The sequence below is a fragment of the Maylandia zebra genome, linkage group LG11 (assembly GCF_041146795.1).
Source record: "Maylandia zebra isolate NMK-2024a linkage group LG11, Mzebra_GT3a, whole genome shotgun sequence".
In the NCBI taxonomy this organism is placed as follows: Eukaryota; Metazoa; Chordata; class Actinopteri; order Cichliformes; family Cichlidae; genus Maylandia; species Maylandia zebra.
This window is the reverse complement of record NC_135177.1, coordinates 3,045,672-3,058,469: the sequence shown is the minus strand read 5'-3', so window position 1 is coordinate 3,058,469 and position 12,798 is coordinate 3,045,672. Positions and strand designations below refer to the sequence as shown.

At 41.7% G+C, this 12,798-nt stretch overlaps 1 protein-coding gene across 5 annotated transcripts in view; it reads left to right on the top strand.

Annotated features, from left to right (window-relative positions):
• Positions 1-12,798, top strand: part of cdk14 (cyclin dependent kinase 14) — a 240,196-nt gene that overhangs the window by 167,421 nt on the left and 59,977 nt on the right. For all 5 annotated transcript variants that reach the window (XM_004571298.3, XM_004571301.4, XM_004571302.4 and 2 more), the window contains 2 exons: positions 2,137-2,185; positions 11,570-11,709. In XM_004571298.3, the coding sequence (XP_004571355.1) occupies positions 2,137-2,185; positions 11,570-11,709 (189 nt within the window). The remainder of the gene's footprint in view (positions 1-2,136; positions 2,186-11,569; positions 11,710-12,798) is intronic.

Here is a 12,798-nt window from a genome sequence, read left to right as displayed (position 1 = left end):
TGCTGTGCCGAGGATCCGTCACATATTTCTCTGTTACTTCCACATAAATTCTGCAGCACCTTCCTGTCTTTCTTTTCTGTCCCGCTCCAACCTGAATACATCGCTGCACTTTCAGACACGATGCTGCGGCTTGGCCTTGAGTGAAGGCGCCGCTTTTTTTTCCACATTTTTGTGGGAATGAAAAGGTTCCACAGATACTTCCTCACTTCCAGCCATATCTCCCTTTAGCTGCCTCCCGCCGCTCTTGGTCTCAGTCATGGTCCAGCTCAGACTGCGTATCTGAAAATGAAACCTTGAAGGGAGGGCGCATATAAAACCTGCAACACAGCTGCACAGTGCACACAGGTACAAACATGCAGACAGTCTGACCAACACCTCAGACACAGCATAATGAAGGTTCTGGTTGATTTGAGCTGTGATTCTGACATATTAATGAATACATTTCAATAATCATGTTTTGTGGTATTTAAAGAAAGGACTAACATTTGCACCAGTATGCTCGAAATATCCAAAATTATGACTATTTTGAAGCATGCATGTTTTACCAGCACAGCCTGGCTCCACCCCTCCTCCTGCTGATAGCTGGAGCCGTCTCCCCTGGTGCTCAGCGAGCTCTGGTCAGCTCACGCCGGCGCACCTGACACCAGCCTGGGCGACAGGACCCACTGCTGGCTGTCTTGCAAGCTGCAGGCTGATGCTGGAACAGGCTGTCTGGTTGCAGGCTAGCTGGATCAGGCCAACAGTGTGGGAGTCCAGACGGACTAGCTCACTGGGTGGCTGGCTAGCTTGTACAGTAGCTGACTGCACGCCAACATGGCAGTTTTGGCTGTAATTAAGAGAAGAGCGCTGAGCCTTCACACATTCACAGCATAGCGATCATAGCTGCAGAAGCATGCAGACACTGCTTCACCAAACTCCTCTTGCAAATATGACAATTTAATGTGGTTTGGCCTTGCAGCAGAGGCACATAGTTCACACTGCATTGCTCAAGAGGATTTCATTCATTTTCCAGTCCTCATTTTGGCAAACTAATACACAAAGCAACACTTTGTGTGATAACATTAAGCTGTTTTGCCTGGTCGTCGCAGGCCTTCACTACAGCACACATTTTTAAGATTTCAGACAAAGAATTAATTACATTGACTGTGGCTGCATTCCTTTAAGATGATCCGGTGAACTGTCCGGCACAGCTCAGTCTGAGGAGCACAGTGTTGAAGGTATAACTTACAGTGACAGGCCAGCTTTGTACAACATTGCATGTATATTTGTGTTTGCACTTTTCATGAGTGTGATTGTATAATGCAGGAACTTGCCTTTGTGGCAAACTGTTAGCTTTGGTTTTAAAATGTGGGACCGAAAAATGTATTTCCGGATGAGGTGCTGCCTGCAGAGCCAGAGAACCAAAGAAGATTGAGATGGATCCCAAACTAAATGTATTTAAGCTTTTGATTGTGGTTCACATGAAGCTGCAGTTAAAGTCTGACAAGCTAGTTACTGCAGCACTAACCGATTCAAAGTACTTGCTTTACCAAAATATATATTTTTGCAGGTTTTGAGATGTTTTACTGCCATTTTTATACCGCAAATGCTCAGTTTGATGCAGTTTCTTTTGACGTGTGTCTCTATAGGACATGATCATCAAAGATAAACAGCCCCTGCTATGTGTCCAAATCTAAGAGGTAGCCAATCAAAAGGGAGCTGCCTTAAAGCAATAGGAACTAAAAGCACCGAGGCTATGTTTATTTCTTTTTTATTATTTTGATTTGAATCTTGCAGAACTACTCTAGTAGAATCCAAGAATAAAAATATGGAAGTGAAAATGGCCCGATTTGAAAAAGACAGAAACACAATAGCAACACTGCAGCAGTGAGCTGTGCTGGGTGGAGATTAGCAGCCAATTAACACAAGGGAAGATCTGAAACTAGGCGGCCTTCTCTGTGAGGCTAAGCTAAGGCCCTGCCACTATTTGAAAAATCGTAGTTTGCAATTAATTATTGCAGCATCTATGTCTCGTAATTTGCTGAGACGTGCACGTAGAAGTTTGGTTTGAAGGTGTTTTAGCAGGTGTGTGTCATTAACCCAGCAGCAGCTCTTAGTGCAGCCATTTAATTGCTTGTTGTTTTTTTCTCGTTGCAGACCGCTTTACAGTGTACAGCGCAAAGAAGCTCAGACAAGCTTGGAATAAGTAAGTGAGCTGTTTGTGTGTGTGTGTGTGTGTGTGTGTGTGTGTGTGTGTGTGTGTGTGTGTGTGTGTACAAGCCTGCATGCAGCATTACTGCAACATCATATGTGTGACTTGTGTTGTGCGACATCAGGCAGGAAAAGGGCAGGGCTTGGCAGTCAGGGCTTCTCCCAGATGTGTGCCACTGTTTGCCCCAGGCGTACATCTGGAGTGGAGACAACGGCGGGCAAAAGGGGAGTGTGACTGTTTTCCAGAGGGAATTTGAAATAAGCAGCAGGGAAGTGATTTCTATAAAACTCCAGCTGTCTATTCAGCTACAATCACAAAGTATAGCTGCTGGAACGAAGATTCGTCGTCACTAACTAAAGCCGTCATCACACAGGACGCTAAGACCTGCGTGCCTCCTGTGATTTGGAATAATTACACAGGTCATCCTTAATCCCCAGAGAATCTGCTGCGCCTCTAATCTGGAAAGTAAAGAATCTGCCACAAATTACTTCCCATGATGTGCCAAACATTCTGCCGCTGTATGAATTATCGCCAGAGTCATCTGCATCAGTGTATTTTATTTTATAATGATAACTGTCAATAACAAGATTCAAAGCTAGAAAACATGCCCTCAGTGTGTGCTCTTTAGTGCCAGGACATGAAAACCAGGGAGTTAGTTTCGAATTTACACTTGGATTTTTATCTTTGGACAGTAAGTCCTAAAACCTGGAAATGGTTTTTCAGCTTCTGCTTCCCTCATCTTCAAATCACTGATCTTTCTGGATGAGTTCTTGGTTAGATGTCTTTATTCAGTGTAACCCTTACATGTTTTCACAGTTTCTCATATAATATGCATTTGTTAACAAGTGGATCAGAGAGAGTACAGACATCGTTGAGGACATTTAATGTCGTATGATACAAAATACAAACGTTTCGTGGTGATGACGCTGACTTCTACCTCAATGGTCTCATTTACTTTAGATCCTAATGTTGCTGTTTTACTTCTGACGATGTGTATTCATGCTTCAAACTGTTATTTCTCCTTATGGAAATGATCATATACACTTTTATTTCGTGTGAAGCTAATGTTACACGATAATGCAGAAGCATGGCTCTTTGTTAAGGGGGCCACAGTGATGCTAACGTCTGGGATGACATACAAAACATCATCCCTGCAGCACTTATTTCATGCTCCACGCCGTCGTGTTCTCCTGGCTGCAGTTATACATTTTACCCCCAAATTAATATCGACCCTTTCACACGTAGTGGGCACTACAGTGGACAGCTATTCAACGGCTGTTTTCTTGTCACTCTAAAAACTAAAACTGACATTTTTACATTTTTAAACCAGTCAAATCTGTTCAATATACTTGATCAATTGAATAACTAAAGCTTAAACATATGAAGTTGAAATGAATAATTGTAGTTGTTACACAAACATGAAATATAGATATATTTTTGTTCCATTTATTTAATATTGTAAACTGAACGTAATCAAAATTGTACTTAATACTAACATTCAAATATGAATGTTATTATATTTCACTGGTAGTCTAAGTCTAAACCAGACCAACTGATATGTAGTCGTGTGTTTCATAATACATGTGTGAAAAATGACCACATGTTAACATTTTTCCAAATGAAAAATGTATTTTCATAAACACGGCAATAACTCGAAATAAACAAGCACTAAAAAGACAAGAGCCTTTCCCCTTTTAGCTCAAAGCCTCACATACCTGAAGGATGAATGTCAAACCAGGAGCGCAAACACAAACGCTCAGAGTATTTAAAAAACAAAATGAACAAAACAAAGGCTCATGGTACTCAATTACTCCACGTTATCGTGTTTTACTTACACTTTTCAGTTGTAGTTGCTGACAATAAATAATATTGATTTGAATAATTAATGATTTTAGAACAAGATACTGATGAGTATAGATACATAATTCTCAAATATTTAGATTCAATTTTAAACAGAAATATTAGGCACATGCAAAGAAGGTATTCTGTGAACCACATACTGAATTTTTTGTCTGAGATAAATGTAAATAAATACCTTAATTAACACAAACACATATGTTAACATTTTAGACATTTATTTCAGCTCATCAAACTCAAATAATTACTAAAAGGATATTCACAGAGTCTATCAGGCTCATCTAACTTATATTTATAGTGATATTTACTAAGCCTCTGAATTACTTTTTAGAGTGTATTTGTGTCAGTGTTGATGGTATACTTGCACATAAACCACTACGTTGAACACTGATGTGCCACTCCATACTAAATTCATAAGTCAGAACGTCTGTTGTCCACCTAAGTGGACATGTAACAAACTCTTTGAAAAGTACATTTAAAAAATAAAGTTCAAAAATCTTTTTTTCATGCCTAAAGATGGATAAAAATCCTGATTGAGGTTGTCATAATTCATGCATGAAAGGGTTCATAATATAAACTGATTAGTAACTGAAACACTTGGGATTTTAAGCTTATACGCTGGGTTGTAACATCAGCTGGGGATATCAGTTTGACCCCAACACTTACAGTTAATTGCTCATTGGCTGGTTGGTGTTTTATATGGTATGAAATTCGACGTGTTTCTGAGAGGCTTACTTTAGGATCCAAATATCAAAGAGTTGATCCACAAGTTCTCAGAGTAAGTATTTCAGTTGGATGGGTTTGATTTGAAAGCAACTAATGTAGAGTATAATGATTTTAATAGAAGGATCCTTTAACCTCCTGAGACCTGAACTCTTCCACAGCAGCATTTTTAATTTCTCTTTGCTATTCGGGCTGATTGGGACCCGATGAATGTAAAAACAAAGAATTACCAGATTTTTTTTTTTTACTTTATTTTTGTTTTTAAGAAAAATCAGAGCCACATATGAAGATATTCGTTTAAAATGTTGATAGAACAGTAGCAGGATAATGTCCTTGTAAGTGGATATCAGGCAAAATTGAGTATTTTGGTCTAGATAACCCAAAATGTGATGTCCACATATGTGGACGCCAGGTCCTAGGAGGTTAAAGAAGTGAACTGAAGCATCCGAGGACAAATGAAAAGCAGACATAAATGTTAGCTGCGGTGGATTCCTCGGTCCCTCCCAGTCTCCTGATTTTCTCGAGTCCAGGAGGAAATAAAAATTTGCAGAAAGAAAGTGAGGTGGAATGTTAATGGCCATCACTTCCTCTCAACTGCCTTTCATCACAGTCCAGGGAACGGTGAATTCGATATGAACTCGCTATGTCCTGCCCTGAGACTTGGCTCACCCCCTCGTGCTCTCTGTGTTTCTGGTTTCCATCAGCCATTTTTCTCTGCTGCACTGTTTTTCTTCCAGCTGTGAAAATGCGGACGGCTGATGGACAGGAAATCAATCTGTGTCTATGGGGGTTTTATGTGTTTGTGTGCTTTGACGTGTATTGTAGTACAGTTGTTTCCCCCAAAGGCCAGAGGCAAAGTTTTTGTTAAATCACTGCATTTAAAGTCTGTGTCACAGGTGACAAGAGTACAAAACACGGCGCTGTGGTCAGGTCGCAGCAACAACAGCAGCTTTGAAATGAAAGGTTTTTGTTGAAATGCAAATGAAATGTAAACCAGATCTTTTCCTCACTTCACACCAACTGCTGCTAGGGCCTAAAAATACACTCAGCGGACACTTCATTAGTTACACCTCGTCAGACCTTTTTTGTGGCATAGATTCAAAATGGACGGTGGTTCCTCAAAGATCTGTACATGCATGATGTGGCTCGACCGTTCCAAAGGTTTGAGTTTATATCTGGTGACTGCTGATGTCTGATTGGCCAGTTTGAGATGATTTGAACATGTGACATGGTGCATTATCCTGTTGGAAGCAGGGGTGTGAAACGTACGGCCCGCGGGCCACATCTGGCCCATTAAAAATGTCATATTATTAATATCCCAACAGTACGTGGGAGACGAAACTTCAGCCCTGCTGTGAATCCATGCAGGCAGGGGTGCGACACACCATGTGGCCAATCACACGCAACGACACACTGGGATCATACCATTGTGTGAAAGAAGGAAGGGGGGCAGACGTTCTGTGGTACGGGCCAGAGAGACGTGAAGCCCGATTTAAAGACAAGCGTGTCGAGAGAAGTGAATAAATGAGTTAAAACGTAAAATTATCATCTGTCTGCATGTCAGTGATATCGAGTGTCTAAATGAGTCTCGCAGGCCTGAACGTGCGCTGGAAGCCATTTATAATTCTTGTTTGATCTGCCGCTCAACACAAACAACCACAAGCAGAAATCTTTACTTTTAACTGTATTTGCACAAGTTTTGCAGTTTTTTCCTACAAATTTCCCTTATGGCCGTTCATACCTCACAAAGAAATTAAACAGTAAACACATAACCTGTTGAACCCCAGTGCCCCTGGAGGCGAGAGGGAGAACAACTGGATGATCAGATCTGTTATTTAAATATTTATGTATAAAGTTTGAGACCCCTGCATTAGAAGATGGGGTACACATAAAAACCCAGGCTGGCTTTGACATTTAAATGATGGTCTGTAGGTACTAAAGGAACATGGATGGGTAGTCTTTGTGCATGAGGTTGCTGCGATGTGCACAGACTAAGTATAAGCAGGAGTATATGCCAGTGGTAAAACTCACCACGGAGTACTACAATTACTTTATTAAACGAAAAGTGAGGTGGAAAACTACTACTACTATCCTCAGATCAGTTGCACTGGGGCCTGTTTGGTCATGTGTTGCTGCCTTCACACTTGGTTTTTATTCAACAATCTCGTCATTAAATTAGTCAGACATGGTGAAAGCATTTCATAGAAATTCTTCAGACAAAAAACACAAAAGCTTTCTACCTAAACAGCTCCGAGTGGCCGAGATGAAAGGTCTCCTCTGCTACTTTCAGTTGTGGTGACGAGACAATAGAGGCAGGTGGTCTCCTCGCCCTCGCTTCTCGAAAGTCCTTCCTGTAGTTATTTTGATGGATTACCATGAAAAAGCACTTGCCATGCTCCAGTGAAGAAGGAATGCCTCAGCCTGCTGTGAATGTGTCATCACCTAGATCTGTTTGATAGCCACAGGAGACACTATCGATCTTAATGCAGATGTTGGCTCGTTCGCTCAGCTAAGTTGGCAGCAATAGCAGAAAGGAATGCACACCTACCATGCGTCAGCAGCTTTCAAAGGCCAACATACTGATATCCAGGAGACTTCACACCAACAACTATGTGCCTGCACTCTGTGCGCCTGCAGAGAAAAGACAACACCTGAATCCAGCTTCACTTACAGACTGCGACTAAACAAAGGCACGTTCATAAGGTTTCACTGGAAGATTTGTTTTTAATGCAGTAGAGTTTATCATTCCAGCTGCAAGTTTGGGACATGGTCATATTAACCTCACAGTAATATAAATTAGTGTCCCCTGTTTACATCCAGGGGACATGTTTTCATCTCAGTATAGATTATTAGTTAATCTGCTGACTGATTGAAAAGCAGGCTAATTATATCAATTTTTCAGTTTTAGTGAAACTGGAGGTGGGGATGATATATAGATCTGCAATAGGCAGATCTGCAAGCGCCTCCTCTGATTGGACTATCGGTAGGGGTGGGCGATATAAATGATATACGATAGAAACGATATAAATTTGGCCAACGATAGAGATACTATATCGCTCTACCGCGATAGCACATGTTGATGATGTCATCAAGCTGCACCTGTTTTGGTCGAAAGCATCGCAGCGGCTACAACCATTATCATCTGCAAATTATGGCGGGCGACAGTCATAGCAAAGAGATGAAGCACTTTTGAAACATGGGGAAAGCCAAAAACTGCGCTTCCTCCACTTCCGTAACATTGATTCATTAATGCTGAATTCTCTCACAGCTGCTCTGTTCCCATGTTGTTGCAGTATATTAATAACTAACCTCGTATTGTGGATGAATGATCTCAGTTGTTCTCCTGACTGAAGTTTGCCCCGTGTATAGCATCCTGCTATGCGATTGCATTTGTCCCTGACCACCAGAATCCCTCACGTTAACTTTTATCAAGTGGAAAAAAGTTGGCGTTCATCCTCCAGCTAATGTTATGCTAACATAGCTGTTAGCTAGCAATCACGTAGCACAACATTATATACCAGGTAGTCCAACTTCAGTAACCTGCAAACGCCACTGCTGTTTAGTTTTCTGTCTTCATTTATGTTGGAAGTGATAACAGAGCTGTACGTTTGAATTAGTTTCAAAAATCTCTCAGAACATGGTAGGTCATGTTTAGGTGTAAACTAGCGAGCTAACTTCCTGTTAACTTCTAACTCCGTTAAATTTAATAAATTCTGTTTTCATGGATGTTAAACTTAATTGTTACACCTGGTAAAGCAGCAACGCTGATGATTTTATTAAAGATGAAAGAATTTAGACCGTTTTTAACTCTCAATGTTCGTTTGACTTTGGGACCTGAAGCTGACGGAGTTTTGGACTCAGATTACTCCGCGAAGCTCCTCACTACGGCAGCCGTAATGCTCTGACGAGCCATCAAGCAGTGCGGCTTACCAAAGTTGTACTAAAACATTTTTTAACAGATTTCTGCCCAAATCGGTTCGAGGTCAGTAAGCACAACCAGAATTCATACATAAGGGGCACTCTCGATTTTTGAGAAAATTAAAGGATTTTAAGTCTTTATAGTGTGGAAAATACGTTATACAGAAGAAAAGAATATATTGTGATATATATCGTTACAGCACATGCTTCAAATTATACCGCGATGTGGATTTTAGGCCATATCGCCCAGCCCTAACTATCGGTGACCTAAGGAGTGATGCTCTTGGTTTGGAGGCCACCTTGACTTCGGCCACAGTTTTCATCTTCAGCTCAGTAGATGCAGCTGCTGTTGCAGTTGGTCCATACTGCTCACAATTGCTTCCACTGTGCTGCAGCTTCTGGGTCTCCAGCTTCAATATTATAGCGCTGAGCTGCCAGGTGCTTCTTTGTCTATTACTTTAATGTTCTCATGCCTTAGTTTTAGTAGCCTCATTTCTCATCAAGACGTCCTGGTTCCCCAACACTGGACAAGGACTTTGTTACAGCAACGTGTGAGCTGGTGTGGCTTCAGTTACATGTTGTTCACTCATGTGTGGTAGTGAAAATTCAGATGTATGTATTGTAGCCAGCAGGGACGATATATAGAGCAGCAGCCCCCACCCCCGGACCACGGACCGGTACTGGTCCGTGAGTCGTTTGGTACCGGACTGCAACACCTTAAAGGCCGGTCTGCGACGGTCCGCTGGTCTATAAAATAAAATAATATGACGAAGACAAAAACTGTGGTATTTTGTAAATATAATAATAAACGTGAATTCACTGTGTAACTCTGTAACTTTATTCACAGCGTCCTCCTGAAATGCGCCAACAACATTGAGAGTATTATTCTCCTCTCTTCCCCTTAATGCTCTCTGGTCGCTATGGTAACGTGTAAATATTCCTTTCAAAATAAGACACACAACTACAACACGGGAAAAAACCCAGGGAAACCGAGTTAGCGATAAAAACCCTTAAAACCATAAATTCCACACCCGAGCCTCAACTCTCACGGCCCGGTGCCAAACAGCTCACGGACTGGTTCTGGGGTGGGGACCGCAGATTTAGAGGATCGAATGAAGTGTTTAGTTATCTGCTAACACTGGCAAGCTGCACCTGTAAACTGTACAGGTGGGATAGTGGAGGTCTAGGATGTTACAGTCCCAAGCTCTAGCAGGCAGCAGTGCGCTTTCTCTCTTTTCCAGTAAAGAATGAAGGGTTACCTTCAGACTGCCACTAAGAAAACCAACATATAATCCCTGAGCAGGAGCGATGAGTAACCATGTTTTACACAGGTGTTTGGATGTGAACCTGCAAGGAAACGAGGTTGTTGGTGCTAGTGCTGCTAACAGCAGCCACAGTGTGTAATTCACTTTGATTATTGAAGAGCATAGTTTTAGAAAACACTCTTTAATATAAATAACTATCGTTTTCTTACTGTTAGCCTGGACAATAGGCCTGATTAGTTTTTCTTCCTTTTAAAGACTAAAAAACCCAAGAGCAGTTCCTAGTGATCGTAGCTTTTCCTCCCTTAGCTTGTGTTTAGTCTCTGTTCCCATGTCTGCTCTCTTCTTTTCCTGTATCCCACGAGTCGCTGCGTTGCCTATGTTTCCTCAGTTGCCTGTGTTTCATAGTTTTAGTTTCCTGAGTCCAGTTTAGGTTCTAGTTCATGTACAAGGTTTTTGAGTCTTTTGTAGAGGTAATTTCTTATGGCGAGTGTATCCAGCGAATAAAGTTGTGCTTTGAGTTTAATCGTCCGTCATTTGGGTCTTTCCGCCTGCCTGCCACACAGCAAAACATGACACCTGGATGCTTTCTGTTTAATGAAGCTCTTTCTTTAACCTTTTTTGTGGTATTTTGTCTGCTTGAGCTTCCAAAATATTAAATAGTTGCACAAAATCATGGCTGTTACCTCTTTCATCTTAATCCTAATGTTATCATTTGGCTCTAAAACACAAAACCGTAGAACAGCAGGCCTTAATCTATCGGTACACTTTCACACACTGTCTGGTTTGTCTTCAAAGTTTTCAGTAAAGTTACACCCAGTATGAGAAAGAAGCTTGTAGAGGCCCTGATGGACTTCATTAACTTTATCTCTGCTTCTGTTCTGAGTGGCGTTGATGAGTTGAACAGAGAGTTATCCTCCCTGCATCTCTCCGCTGATAAGTTGAGTCGAGATCCCCTCTGAGAGTCATGGGAGTGGCTGTCAGAGTGCTTGACTAGGGACTCAGCCACGAGAAACCCAGAGAACATGAGAGGCGTTCTGAGTACTGCGAGCGTGGGGCCGGTGAGCAGCGCAGAATAACATCATGTTTATTTAATGCAGTAGATGCCTCATTACTGCCTGAATTTGTTGCTATTCGCTTATTTTCAATCTTTCCTCTCCCTCGGCGCTGCTAGCTGGGCTGGTTCAGGAGTTCAGTGACTCCCAGTTCGAACGAACACACACACACACACACACACACACACACACACACACACACACACACACACACACACAGTCTTTCTTTAATGAGGCCCTTCATTGTTTCTCACGGTGACCCAGTCAACATGTATGATTCAGACTCAAAAGAAAAAGGTGTGAGCTTTTGCATGTGTGCGTTTCTTAGATGTGTTTTTCCTCTCGAGTCAGCAAACCTTCAGCATAATTAAACCGCTTGCTGCTTGTTGTCAGCAACTCTGTGATTTGGAGAAAGTTGCTCTGTCTGTGTTTAGAACAAACTGACTGTATTTTACTTGGATGCCTTTACTGCCTATTTCCAATGAATGTATCTCCAGATATACTGTTCACGTGTCTTTTCGGTGTCACTCTGGTGTCTGACTATGTGTAACTGTGTGTTTAAGGTTGGGCTATGTGGACCATGCTGAGGAGTTGGCCTCCAAGTTCCTCCAGTGCTTCCCAAAGAACCGGCTGTCAGCTCAGGCAGCACTGAACCATGAATACTTCAGCAACCTTCCTCCACGGCTCTGGGAGCTGCAGGACAGTACGTAACACATCATCATTGCCTGCAGTGTCGCAGCCATTTGCCACCATGTATTGAAATACAGTGCTGATAGAGACCGCTGAGATCCTGCCCACACCCAAGGAAAAGCCAGTTCAAGGCTCTCTGCTAACTTTGTGTCCTTTTCAATGCTGTCTGCTCACTAAAGAAATAAAAAGGTCTGTGCTCAGTTAAAACATCGTCATGAATCAGTTCAAGTCATGACTGTCCATGATTGTCTTCTAACTTTATCCTTTGGAAAAAATCCAAAACAGGCTATGAAACAGATACAGAAACATGAGACGAGTCATTTAAATTTGAAGGGACACGCTTTTCTTTCTTTCACCTGACATAAGCAAGTGTCTGTCAGTCACGTGATATTAAATCAAAAAATCACTGCTATGTATCAAATTAAACACTCTAAAAACAACAGCTGGACAATGTTAGTCTTTGTTGTTCAGTTTTAACATAGCTGTATTCAAACCCCCCGAACAAGATGGCCGTGCAGAGATGGAAGTCTGGATGCAGCAGTGAGATTTAGCTTTTCCTCAGTATGTGTGTCCAAGCATTTTTCACTGAAAATCGATTATCCAAGTGTTTGTTTATTCAGCCAACACGTCTGACAGTGTGCGGCTTGTGTGAGCGTGTAGTGTGGAAAACTGAAAAAACTATGCTATGTTTATACAGAAGCTCACTAACATGTAGCTTAGCTTTAGCATCAGCTCCTGAGAACTATGAGGCAAATCCATTGCAATGTTCTGAAAATAACAGGAAGTTAATTGTTGTAGTTTGAACCACTGAACTTAATCATTAACAGCGTGTTCTGCAGAACCTGCTCCAGCACACAGCTCTCGGTGACAATTAGCACATTTCAAAATGCTCTGCATTGAATTGCTGCATTTTGCATCAGACATCACATTTGTGCTTGGAGTCATAACTCAATTCTGAACACATGTTATACACACAATGCTTTACTTTTTTTATCTGACTGTGAAAATGAACTGCAAGGACGAAGACACTCCTTATAACCCCACAGCCCAGCTGCAGCTGTCTCAGCCATACGGTGCCGTCAGACAGCTTAATGATGCAGAG